The 13,794-nt window shown below is 29.4% G+C and overlaps 1 protein-coding gene across 1 annotated transcript; it reads right to left on the bottom strand.

Annotated features, from left to right (window-relative positions):
- Positions 1–9,790: 9,790 nt before the first annotated feature.
- On the bottom strand, positions 9,791–12,661 carry LOC107461351 (uncharacterized). The gene is made up of 10 exons (XM_016079833.3): positions 12,488–12,661; positions 12,079–12,164; positions 11,866–11,994; positions 11,600–11,761; positions 11,437–11,512; positions 11,088–11,150; positions 10,687–10,757; positions 10,475–10,603; positions 10,202–10,384; positions 9,791–10,113 (listed from the first exon to the last, which is right to left on the bottom strand). Exons 1-10 carry the CDS (start codon positions 12,513–12,515, stop codon positions 9,919–9,921), a joined length of 1,122 nt encoding a protein of 373 aa, XP_015935319.2. The 5' UTR covers positions 12,516–12,661; the 3' UTR covers positions 9,791–9,918.
- Between the last annotated feature and the right edge of the window lie 1,133 nt (positions 12,662–13,794).

Raw genomic sequence — 13,794 nt, 5'->3', positions numbered from 1 at the left:
ACAAATAAAACAAAAAGATATAACTGACCAATTTTAGGTGACTGGGTTCTTGGCATCTTGGCAGAATCACAACAAAGGTTGCTTTGGTTTTTTCTTAGCAAAAGATTATTCAAGTTTTCTAATTCGAGAGGGAGATTTATAGAGGAATTGGAATGGTATATATATATAGAGGAGTGTTAGGGGCAACAACTTTTATGCTTTGTAGTCATCAAATAGCCATCAATGATGATTTTAATGGTGTGCGATTGGTGTGAGATTTTATCCGATGACTCACTTTTTCTTACTGGAATTTGGAAAAGCTGTTGGACCCCTGATAATTATATGATAATGGCACCGATTATTAATAACTAATTTATATTTATCTAAATAAATTTATTTTAGAAAAATATCTTTATTATAATTATATTATAATATTAAAATTAATATTTAATGAATAATGCATAATTATACTAATTTAAAAAAATATATTTATTATCTATCTATCTATATATCTATCTATTCTATTATATAAAAATTGGATTTTTGCGCTTAATGATGAAATTGACATGACATACTCTCGAGGTGTTTCCTAAAGCAAATCAATTATAATTAATTAATTATATCAATTAATTAATTTGATTAGATATTCAAATCTCAACATTTAATATATTTATATGATTTGATTAGAATAAATATCAAATTATTTAATAAAAATTAAATATGATAATAAAATATATGAATTAATTTAATTAGTTTATTTTTCTCAATACCATCTATTTATACAAAATCAAATATTTTTTACTTATTCACTCTTTTTTCTCTCTCTCTTCCTCCCTCCCTCCCGCTATCTTTCTCGTGTTTAGGGTACAATTTTTGTAATTTATTTATTTTTTATTTTTTATCTTTATTTATACATTTCATTTTTTTATACTTTTTAAAATTTTTGTTTATTTTAATTGCTTATTATTAGGCGCATATTTTTTTTCTTTTAGCTTCTGATTAACAATAAAGATGTCATTTTTATGTTGTTTTTAAATAATTTTACTATAATATATATATAGTCATTTTTTGTGACTCACAATTAATAATACATTGTTCGTGTATGTGATTTATATGTTAATGTTATTATTGATTCTCTTTATTATTATTTTTTTGTGTGTCTCTTTGTTACTCTTTATTTTAGTTATATTCATTGATTTCTCTGTATTGATACTCTTTTTATTTGAAATATCGTGACAATTTAAAGTGTATATTGTGATCCATGTGATATTCGTTAATGAATGATTGTTTCTTTAAAAATAAAATATATTATAATTTTAAGTTATTTCATAATTAACAATAATACTTGATTATTTCTTTAAAAATAAATTGCATTATGATTTTAGGTTATTTCACAGTAATAATTAATGTTCATAATATTGAATTACTCTAAATTTTTTTATTTTTTATCGTTAGTAGTTAATCCCAAATTAAAAAGATTATGTTGAATTGTTGAATAGTCCAAGTATAACCGGAGTTAATTTAGTTTATTTGTGTTTTAGTATAATTGATTGAAAGCATAAATGATAAATAAGACAAGTAAATAATTAGAAGAGTGTTAATAATTACTTAAAATAGATAACAAAATAAGTTTTAGGGTATTACTTTATTTAAATTATTAATAATTAAAAAAATAAAAGATAAGTAATTATTTTTAAAATAGACATTAACTTTAGTTTTATGGTACTAATTTATTTGATTTGTTAATAAAATTTTATAATTTTTAGATTTATATCTACTCAATTTTTGTATTTTATTTTATTCTACTTTAACAAAAAATTGAGACGTGCATTTTTAATTATGAGTTAATAGTCAAAATCGTCCCTAAAAGATATCCCGATCTCCATTTTGGTCCTTGAAAGATAAAGTTAATCGAAATCGTCTCCGAAAGATACACGACTTGGTCACGTTAGTCCTTCTGTCAATTGGATGATGACGTGGTGGGTTAATGCCACATGTCACAAGATGATTGGTTGACGTGTCAGATCAGTGACACGTGGTACGCCACGTGTTAGATCAGTGACACGTGGCGTGTCACTTGACATGTAAAAATATTATTTATAATCAAAATAGTCCTTGAAAGTTCAGACGTAAGTCATTTTCATCTCAAAAATTTTAAAAATTAATCAAATTAGTCCTTATATAACTTTTTTTTAATTTTTTTATAATATTAAATTAGAAATATTTTTTTATACTACTAATTTTAATAGAAATGTAATTGACAAACAAAAAATTAGTAATTGTAACTTTTCTTCTTAAAAATTTTTTCAATAAAATTATCTCTCTCCTTTAATTCTTCTCAAAATTTTTCTTATTCTTTTCTATTCTAAAACATTTTTCTTACATTATCACATTTTGCTGGAATATATATATATACTCAAAATTAAAATGTATGTATTTGTTAATCTAAACAAAATTATATGCTCAAAATCAAAATTTATGTATGTTAACCTAAACAAAGTTATACCACTATTTTTCTTCTACTACATTTTTTTTCTATTACGGTATTACTTACATATAGGATGTAATAGTAGTGATATTAAAAGTCAAAATTCAAGAAGATCCACAAATTTTATTTCAATTTCAAACTTTACAAAATTTTGAAATGTTGTTGCTTAATTATTATTATTATTATTATATATGCTAAACGAATTGCTTCTTAAACGTACTACATGCAAAGATCATAATAAATTTTTGTATGTTTCATATGTTTGAGATAGATTCTATAATTTTTTTTTAAATTTTGATTTTGAGCATATAACTTTGTTTAGGTTAACAAATACATACATTTCAATTTTGAGTACATATATATTTCAGCAAAATGTAATAACGTAAGAAAAAAGTTTTAGAATAGAAAAGAATAAGAGAGATTTTGAGAAGAATTAAAGGAGAGACATTGTTTTATTAAAAATTTTTTTAAGAATTTTAAGTAGCTTTATGTATCCAAATTAATTTGGATCATTTGAAGTGAATCTATCTTGGTTGCCCAAGTGCATTGAAATCACACACAACATTGTAAATTTTGTTTCCAACAATTCTCTTTTCAATGAAGCATTGTGAATATGAATGACCAAATTTTTTACAATTAAAACAATGATTTCCTGATGCATGTTACTGAAATTGAGATGAGCTACCATGCTGGAAATGATTAAAGGATTGAAATTTTCTGGTTTTTGGAAAAGGTGCATTTCTTTTGACAAACTGATTTTTGTTATAATTATTCCTCTTTGCAAATACATTTTCACCAGAATTTTTGAAAACTTTTGGATTTTTCGAAAATGAGGTTTTGTTGTAAAAAAGTGGTTTCTTGAAAGCTACCTCATTTTTCGAGTTGAATCCCAAACCTAGCCTATTTGAAGTAGGTTCGGCTCTTGGTGAAGGCTCGGTTTCACTTGTGTGAACTTCATCAAATTTCTCCTCTAGTGTGAGAACATATCCAATACCAGATTGGTTGGATGGAAATTTAGTATTTGATGAAGAAGCCACAAATTTTATAGAAGAATCATTAAAAACTGCACTTTCCTTGGTTATATAACCTAAACCAGATTTTTCAAACAATGGTCTTTGGCTTGCAAGTAATTTGTCCAAGTTACTAAAATTTTGAACAAATTTTGCTAAGTCACCATTCAATCTTTTAATCATATCATTTAATCTTTCATTTTTAGCAATTAGCTCTTGGGAAGGATCCACAATGTGCTTTCCTTTTAATTTTTCAAGTTCAGATTTTAGAAATCTGTTTTCTTCAATAATGTCCAAGGCACATTCAGTTTTCTTCACTTTTTCTTTTAAAAAATTATTTTCAGCTTTCAATACATCTTTTTCAGATATGCACTTATTGTATTTATCTAGCAATTTTGATGTGTTTAGAGTGAGATCATCAATAATAGCATGTAAATCATCTATGGTCAAATCATAGTAATTTATCTCATCAAGATTATTGTTTCCAGTCATGAAGCAGTCTTTATCTTCACCTTCAGATTCTTCTTCTTCATTTGAATCGTTCTCAAGATCCTCCCAAGCTGCCATGAGCACTCTTTTCCTTTCTTTCTTTCCTTTGTCCTCCTTCTTGAGTTTTGGACAGTTTAGCTTGAAGTGTCCAGCCTCCTTGCAATGATGACACATCACCTTGCTTAAGTCCATCTTGTGTTCCTTTGAGCTTGAACCCTTGTACCTGCCCTTGTTATTCATCATCCTTCTAAATCTCCTAACAAAAAACATGAGCTCATCATCTGAAATACCATCACTAGACTCACTCTCTTTTGGTTCTATTTTTGACTTGAGGGTTATTCCCTTTTTCTTTGAGTCTGGGTTTTTGTGCGTGGTTTCATAGGCAAGGAGTTTTCCTCTCAGCTCATCATAGGTTATAGGACTTAGGTTATTGCTCTCAGCTAGGACAGTGGCAGTGGTTTCCCATTCTTTTGTGAGGCTTCTAAGGAGTTTCCTCACTAAGGTTTGTTCTGAGTAGTTTGTACCCATAGCATCAAGGTTGTTGATTATGATTGAGAATCTCTCAAACACTTCATCAATACTTTCTCCATCCTTCATGTTAAACATCTCGTACTCTTTTTGCAGCATATCAATCCTCGTTTCTTTGACTTGTTTAGTGCCTTCGTGTGTAACCTGGAGTTTTTCCCATATTTCTTTAGCTGTCTTGCATGTAGACACCTTTCAGTACTCTTCAAAGCTGATAGCACAGTGAAAAAGGTTGATGGCTTTAGCATTCAGCTCCATCTTCTTCTTATCGTCTTCATTCCATTCAGCTTCTTCTTTTGGAGTCCCTACTCTATCAGCACTTGTTTTTGTTGGGATCTTGGAACCGCTCACAACAATCTTCCATATGTTGTAGTTAATAGATTAGATGAATATCCTCATCCTCTCTTTTCAGTAGGCATAGATCTTTCCGTTGAAGAAAGGTGGCCGGTTGTTTGACTGGCCTTCAATGAGGGTGTAGGCAACTGTGGTTGTGCCTAGGTTGTTCGCCATTGGATCTTTACTTAAAGCGGTGAAGCTTGATTCTTGAGACCTTAACTCCTGATACCAATTGAAGATTGTGGTATGCTTAGAGAATGGGGGGTTGAATCTATGCCTTTCTTTTAAGTTACTGAAATAACCCTTTAAAGCAAACTTTCAATTATGATTCTGTTTGAACTCAGCAGTGGAAAATTTATGAGACAATTTATTTTTGTCTCATGAATATCAGAAAATAGAACAAAACAGAGAAAAGAGAAGCTAACACCAGCATGTATCCTGGTTCGGTTGCCTTGTGCTATGCAACCTACCTCCAGTCTCCTCCACAACAATGGAGGAATTTCCACTATAGTTAACAGTATTACATACACCAATTCCACAGGATTGACGCAATCCTTTCACACTCAAGTTCTAACCTAACTTGACATTGGCTATGCTAATACCTAACTCTTCACTCTTAGTACTAACCCAACTAAGAAAGGGATACCTCACAAGTACAAGATACAAGACACATACATACCTAAAGAAATCTGAAAATAACACTAGACTTTTTTCTCAAGTGTATCACTCAGCCTCTTTCCACTCATGGCTTTTACTTGAGCTCTCTCATTATGCCTTTTCACTCAAGAAATTACAGAGAGATAAATATTGAAAAGTAAATTACAATCTGTAAAACACGAAGAAGATTGACTTCATCAACAGCCTATTTGCTATGTGATAAACCAGATTTGCAAGCCTCTGATTTAGTTCTTCAATATTGGCCGGATGCTTCTTTGAAAGAAAGCATTATCCAAGTAGAGAAACTTCTTCAGGGAACTCTTCACAGAACGCAACTCACCAAACTCTAGTTTTCTCTCCTTAGCTTCTCCTTAGCTTCTGAATGAACATCAAACCTCTTTTATCTCCTTGCATGTTGCTGGGTTCTTCTTCCTAGGCCAAACTTTGAGCAGTGTGCTTCACCAACCCACCATCTCACCTTTTTCCCATTAATTCTCAGAAAGGAAACTGTGCTTTGACATTCTCTTGTTGACCAAAAACCATAGAAAAGCAGAAAATATATATCCTCAATAGTAAACCCAGATCTTGGTCATTGAGAAGTTACTTGGTCCCCAAGACTTACTTGTGACCGTAGATACACAACAGATTAGAGTAGAAATCAACTTTCTCTTGTAACCCATTTTCGGAATGGCAGAGAGTTAGAAATAAGAGAGGAACACAGTATTCATGCAATAGGAAATGGTTTATCTTTAACCTTTGCCTAAACTTGATTTGGTTTGAACTTGCTGATTTGACCTCAACTTTTCTTGCCTATCCTTCTCTTTCTTGTTTCTTCTGTCCATAGCTTAGGAACTAAGCACTTTCTCTTACTTCTGTGATTTGACTGAGACAGAGAAAGATGAACGTTGCTTTGGAAGCAAGATGGGGGGATTTGCTGAAATCAAATCGGGTTTGGATCGGGTCTTGATTTGCTTGGCCCGCCTGATCTCTTGCTTTGTTTTTCTTTGGGCTTCTATTTATAGTATAGCCCACCAGCCTTGTTTCTAGTTTTTATCCACTTGGGCTGCTTGCTTTTATATTGGGCTATTGCAACAATTCATTTTAGCTGCAACTCTTAATCACAAGTAATTAACATTTATTAGATAATTTGTCTAATAAAATAATATTTGTCATCATTAATTAATTTAGTTAATTTTTTAACTCAACAAACTAACATGCACATGAAGAAAAAAATTATAATTTTTATACATTTAGATATTGAAAAGATACAAAAAAAATTTCTTTTAGCAAAACTTAAACAACTCATAAAATTTAACAGAATAGTTGGTTATAAATCAAACTGATAGACAAAATTAAAAGTTGTGATAATGATATTTGGTGATAATTAATAACCATCGAGTGAAGAGACGGTGGAAGGAGAAGAAGACGAGAAAGGAGAACAATGCAATATCACAGTGGCGTTGAGACAATAATAAAAATATAAATTAATAATTTAAAAAAATAATAAAATTAAAAATAATTTTAAAAAATGAATAATAAATTTTAAAAAATATTTTTTATCAATTATAATTATGCATAAAAATAAAGAATACTTTGAATATAATTTTTTATCTCTAATTCAAGATAATAAAATTTTTTAATATTTTATTTTATTAAATTTATAATTTTAAAATAAAAATATGAAAATTAATTTCTTAAAAATAATAGAAAAGCGGGAGCCGCTAGTATTATATAAGGGAAAATTATTCTAAAGGACCGTTAGGAAGATTTAATTATTAAAAAAGACTTTTAATACCAAAATTATTAAAAAGAACCAAATCTTTTTATCTTCTTAAATTACTGATTATTTATTTACATTTATATATCCATACAACACATTAATTTCTACACCCTTCGATGAATGACCTATTTAGTTATAGCTTTGATAGGATTTTTGAAAGGAAAAAAGAATTTCAAATGAGTTGTTTGCACTTTGAATGCAGTAAATGTATTTAGCATATTAGTATAATTGCTAATTCAATTAGCTTGCTATTGTGAACCAAAAGCAGGATGCAATTTTTCTAAATTTGAAGACTGTCAAACTGAGTAACATAAAGAGTTTGTGCAAAATATGGAATTCTGAAGCTCATGAAATTTTTTTGGGCAAACTACACACTCTGATAATTGAGAAATGTGATGAATTGGTCCATGTGATTCCTCATAATTTGGTTGAAAGATTGTCGAATTTAAGTTCCTTGAGGATTACGAACTGCGAGTCAATCAAAGTTATATTTGAAGAAGTTGACGATAATAATAGAAAACAAGATGTTATACGTAACATCAAGTTGCAAGATATTCATTTAGAAACACTCCCGAAACTGGAGAATGTATTCAAACAGAAGAAAGAAGTAAAATGGAGTGATATCAAATTGTAAACGATATGGGTGCATGATTGTGGAAGGTTGGAAAATATATTTTTAATTTCTGTAGTCAAGACTACTGAAATAAATATAGTTGAGAAAAAATAGTTAAAGATATATTTATCTCCTTATAAAAAGATTTGGTTCTTCTTCTTAAATATTATATAAAAATATTTGGTCCTTTTTAATAATTTTGGCATTAAAGGTCCTTTTTAATAATTAAATCTTCTTAACGGTCCTTTAGAATAATTTTTCCATTATATAATGTGAGATAATATTAAGTTTAAAAGAGGCCAATGAGTTATATCTCAAATGACATACTCTCTCCATACTCACTTAAGAGGTCGCAGGTTCGAGTCTCTCTATCTTTGATAAAAAAAAGATTAAATTTAAAAGAGATATAAGATATGACTAACAATAACAAAAATATGATTTCATTTTAGCTTTCAAAAGATAAATTTGGATATGAAAAATAATGTTATATGTTGAATAATTTTATAATAATCAACATAAGAAGGGATAAAAATAAATTGATTACTAACAAATATACTAAAATAAATTAATTCCATCAAGTTCAGTTTCAAATCCTTGCACCCTAACCCTAATAAGTAAAACTCCAATATTCATTCATTAACTACTACCATATATATAGTGTTCCCCTCAATCATATAACAGATACAACAACATAATCCACTAGTAAAAAACAGTAATTCAGTAACACATTATTGTTTTTCTTCAAGCTTCTTCAGATAACAACATTTTAAAATTCTTCATGACATATAGAGAAGCCTTAATTAAGAAAGTCTTTTTACGGTTATGGAAATTATAGAAATTAAAACAATTTAATTATCTTTTTTATTAGAAAACAATTTAATTATTATACAGTATAGGCTAGTAGTAGTTGCTTACATTTTTCGTTCAGCTTTTTGGCTATTCCAACATTCAAATTATTCATAATCCGCAGCATCGGCTTCATTCACAGAAGTAGAATGCCAGAAACCACGATGACTATTGAACTTCGAGTGACAGATTTTTGGGTTTCGTCTTAGCAGCTGCTGGAGCCCAATAATGTTATAAGGAGTGTGTTTTTGTGGTATGAGGGGAAATGCTGCCTTGATATAGTGAGGGAAATGAAAGAAAATGTGTGTAACTCGAAGGTTTCATTTCAGTTCTCCATTAATGGTGTAATTAGAGACAGAAGGGACATAAAACAGTGCCTCCGATATGTTCAAACTACCACATCACTTACAGTTACTGATGAGCAAGCTGATGGAAATTGCATCAATTACTTCTTATATATGTCTCAACTTGCTTTTGCTTTCTTATATATATCGATGAATGTGATATATTTTTTTTATGTAAATAATTTTTTAAAAAAATTTAATAGTTAATCTATTACTTTTTTTGTTTTAGTCCAAATTAAATATTTTTTATTTTTTGGAAAGAAAATCTTTTGAGAAATTTAATAATATGTGATGAGGAACATCGAATAAATTATACTGAAACCAATTAAAACACAACATGAAAACATCTTTAAAAAAAGACGTTTTAGGCGTTTTTATCTGAATGACCTCCATCCATAAAATCATTGGGTTGGAGTCTCTCTTTAAATTCAGGAGAATAATGAAAAGGATTGGCATCATCCCCTTCATTGGAATTGCTATCATTCTCACCTACCCCTTTATTTTTACCAAATTGAATTCATATACATAAGCTTTGTATTTATTTTCTCTAACTCTCTTCCAAATGTAAGATGTCTAGTTCAATATCTTTGATTTGGACGACCAAAGTGAGTGTGTGCCTCTGAAACTGAGGAAGACATCATACGTAATTTCAGAGAAGTAGCTAGTTAATTGCTAGCTTAATGCAGTGAAATGACTGATGATGAATACAATTCTTGAGTGGCGATCAAGTATTGTACTGAAATGTTTTATAGTCTACTTTATTTATTTAACCAAACCTGAAACATACAATCATATGCTATCCTCAAGCGACAAAGGTAATCCTTTTGGAAATCAAACTAATCACATTGTTCTCAAATTAGTTTTTCCTTATCACTCTCGTTGACCATCGGATTCGAAAAGAATCCCATTATTTTCTTCCCAAGGGCAAGGAGCAGGGACATCAGCACACCACCAGTTGTAGAGGAAGACTTAGCAGAAGTTCCAGTTTCATCGCAGTTTTTCTCGGTGCTCTTTTCCTCTTCTTTCACAAAGTTCAGCATAAGAAGCTAAAGGAGAAATTTCAAAGTTAGTAGAATGTACAATCACATTACAATTCAAGAAAGTAAGTTAAGAAATAGGTCAAAATTTTCTTACAGATATAGTGTCAAAAGCTATCAATGTATTGATGGAGCTGCCACCAAATGCCTCTATGTCACTATCAGAATCAGCCTCTATGTCACTATCAGAATCAGCTAGTGTGATGCCCAAATACCAATCTGTAGAACCATCTTCTTCATTCACACAACTTCCAGAGAGAGTCAGAATCTCAAAATGTCCCTGCATGCAGATGGCATGTAAATAATATGAGAAGAACATAAAAGAATAACAAACATAAACAGGTGCACATAAGTGATTGTTTGTTTGTACATCATATATATGAAACATATCTGAGCTTGGTTTGCCAATTGCAGCTTTTGATATATGACCTGAAGCTGAAATTATATAGCTAGATCGATTGCTTGCTTCCCAAAACTTCCATAGCTTTGCGACCACATCCTGCGCCAAATTTGAAGGAACTAATTCTTGGTTCATAATTAACTAAAAATATGATAGAAACCTTAAAGTGTGTATGAAAGTACCTGTCCGGGATACACAGTCAACTCAAAAAGGATAGGCCTGCTTCCAGAAACTTTTACTTCTTTAAGGCCATCTTCAGAATATAAAATACACAATATAAAAATGAGGATTGACATTATAAAGCAAATAAAAAGAAATTGTTTTGAACTCACAATAATGAATGCAAACCATATTAGTTCACCATAAAATTGAATCGTAATGTAATAAGTAGCAAGAACTGAAAAAGAAAAAAAAAAAACATAAAAGATGGACAGTATCCCATACAAAAATTCCTACACACTCAAGAAAATTTTCATTCATCATCTACATCTAATTCTTTTGAAAATTGAAATGGTAAAAATTTTTTTTATCCTCGTTCATGTATGAATATTTCTCACAAATAAAACAAAAAGATGAAACTCACCAATTTTTTTATCCTTGGCAGAAGATGAAGACCTCTTGATTCTCTTCCCCTGCTTCTTCTTCTCTGCACAAGGTTAGAATCACAACAAGGGTTGCTTTGGTTTTTGCTTCGCAAAAGATGAAAGGTTAGTTTTGAATAGAGGGAGATTTATAGAGAGGAATTGGAATGGCTTTTATACATACATATATATATATATTATTTTCAAATTCCATCTAATTTAAATTATGATTGAATCCGTTTAGATTATTTCGGATTTTATTCAGATTATAATTTTGATTTTTTAATTTAGTTTTAAACAGATTTTAAAGATATTTGAATTTGTATTTTAAATATTAAAAAAAGAATGTACCAAAAAACATTCCAGTTTCATCGCAGTTTTTCTCGGTGCTCTTTTCCTCTTCTTTCACAAAGTTCAATATACCAACCTAAAAGAGAAGTTACAAAGTTAGTAGAATGTATAATCACATTACAATTCAAGGAAGTAAATTAAGGAATAAATCAAGTTTTCTTACAGATACAGTGCCAGAAGCTATTAATGTATTGATGAAGGTGCCACCAAAAGCCTCTCTATCACTATCAGAATCAGCCAAAGTGATGCCCAGACTCCAATCTGCATATCCATCTTCTTGATTCACACAACAACTTCCAGACAAAGACAGAATCTCAAAGTGTCCCTACATGCAGATGACAGAAAAACATGTAAATAAATGAAATATGAGAAGAACGTAAAAGAATGACACAAATGAATAAGTGCACATAAGTGATTGTTTGTTTGTACATCATATATATGAAACATATCTGAGCTTGGTTTGCCAATTGCGGCTTTTGATATATGACCAGAGGCTGAAACTACATAGCTAGAGTAATTGCTTGCTTTCCAAAGCTTCAATAGCTTTGCGACCACATCCTACACCAAATTTAAAGAACTAATTCTTGTTCATAATTAACTGGTAAAATATAATAGAAACCTTAAAAGTGTGTATGATGGTACCTCTCCGGGATACACTATCAGCTCAAGAGTGACAGGTCTTCCCAAACCTTCTACTTCTTTAAGGCCTTCTACTTCTTTAAAGCCGTCTTCAGAATATGTAAAAAGAAAAAATTGACATTATAAAGCAAATAAAAAGAAATTATTTTGAACTCACAATAATAAATGCAAACCATATTAGTTCACCATACAATTGAATCAATAATGTAATAAGTAGCAAGAACTGAACAAGAAAAAAAAAATAAAAAATAAAAGATAGACATTATCCCATACAAAAATTCCTACACACTCAAGAAAATTTTCATTCATCATCTATATCTAATTCTTTTAAAAATTGAAATGGTAAAAAAAATTTATTTCCTCGTTCATGTATGAATATTTCTCACAAATAAAACAAAAAGATGAAACTGACCAATTTTAGGTGATTGGGTTCTTGGCATCTTGGCAGAAGATGAAGACCTCTCGATTCTCTTCCCCTGCTTCTTCTTTCTCTGCACAAGGTTAGAATCACAACAAGGGTTGCTTTGGTTTTTTCTACGCAAAAGATGAAAGGTTAGTTTTGAATACTACGCTCTTCAAGTTTTCTAATTCGAGAGGGAGATTTATAGAGGAATTGGAATGGTTTAAATATATATATATTATTTTCAAATTCCATCTAATTTAAATTAAGTCACGTGAAGTTGATAATTGTGAATTGTTAGATAATTTGACTGATTTGACTAAATTTTCATCTAACAGATCTCAACTATCAACTTCACGTGAAATTAACTGCACGTGAGTTTTCACTTTTAAATTATGATCGAATCCGTTTAGATTATTTCGGAATTATAATTTTGATTTTTTAATTTAGTTTTAAACAAAATAATTTTAAAGATATTTCAATTTGTATTTTAAATATTAAAAAGAGAATGTACCAAACATTCCATTTTTGTATGTTTTGGTTGTAATTATTTTTCTTCTTTTTGGGTGAAAACTCAGGTAAAGTTGACTTCATATGAAGTTGGTACTTGAGAGTCGTTAGATGAAAATTTAGTCAAATCGGTTAATTCATCTAACGATTATTAGGTATCAATTTTACGTGAAGTCGACTTCACCTGAGTTTTCATCTTAACGTATAGCTAGTCGAATTAAACTCTTTAGATATACAAATAACCGACCTTCAAAACCGGATATCGGTTTTTCTATTTCCACATCTACCTCTCATATACCTTTTTTTTTAAGTTTAATTTTGATATAAACAATTTTATATTATTTTTTAATTAAATTTATGCATTTATATAATTTTTTAAACAATAAATTTAAAAAATGAATTATTTTTAATAATGTGATGACATATAACTAAAAACAAATACATGAAAATTAGATTCTTCTTCTTGTTATATTTATATATATATATAATGTGAGATAAGATTAAGTTTAAAAGAGATATAAGATATGACTAACAATAAAAAAATATGATTTCATTTTATCTTTCAAAAGAAGAAATAGTTTGATAAATTGGATATAAAAAATAATGTTATATGTTAAATAATTTAAATTTATTTCTAACAAATATACTAAAATAAATTAATTCCATCAGGTTCAGTTTCAAATCCTTGCACCCTAACCCTAATAAGTAAAACTCCAATATTCATTCATTAACTACTACCATATATATAGTGTTCCCTTCAATCATATAACAGATACAGCAATATAATCCACTAGTAAAAAACAGTAATT

This window comes from Arachis duranensis, chromosome 8 (genome assembly GCF_000817695.3).
Source record: "Arachis duranensis cultivar V14167 chromosome 8, aradu.V14167.gnm2.J7QH, whole genome shotgun sequence".
NCBI lineage: Eukaryota > Viridiplantae > Streptophyta > Magnoliopsida > Fabales > Fabaceae > Arachis > Arachis duranensis.
Note: the sequence above shows the minus strand (reverse complement) of the source record. Positions and strands in the feature narration are given on the sequence as shown.

What these genes read in the sequence shown, in the direction of transcription:
- LOC107461351 (XM_016079833.3), bottom strand. Translation starts at nt 12,515, where the DNA reads ATGCCAAGAACCCAATCACCTAAAATTG. An exon ending in ATATGTTTCATATATATGAT is followed by an intron (nt 11,762 to 11,865) that starts GTACAAACAAAC and finishes ATCTGCATGTAG; the next exon opens with GGACACTTTGAGATTCTGTC. An exon ending in TAGCTTCTGGCACTGTATCT is followed by an intron (nt 11,513 to 11,599) that starts GTAAGAAAACTT and finishes CTTCTCTTTTAG; the next exon opens with GTTGGTATATTGAACTTTGT.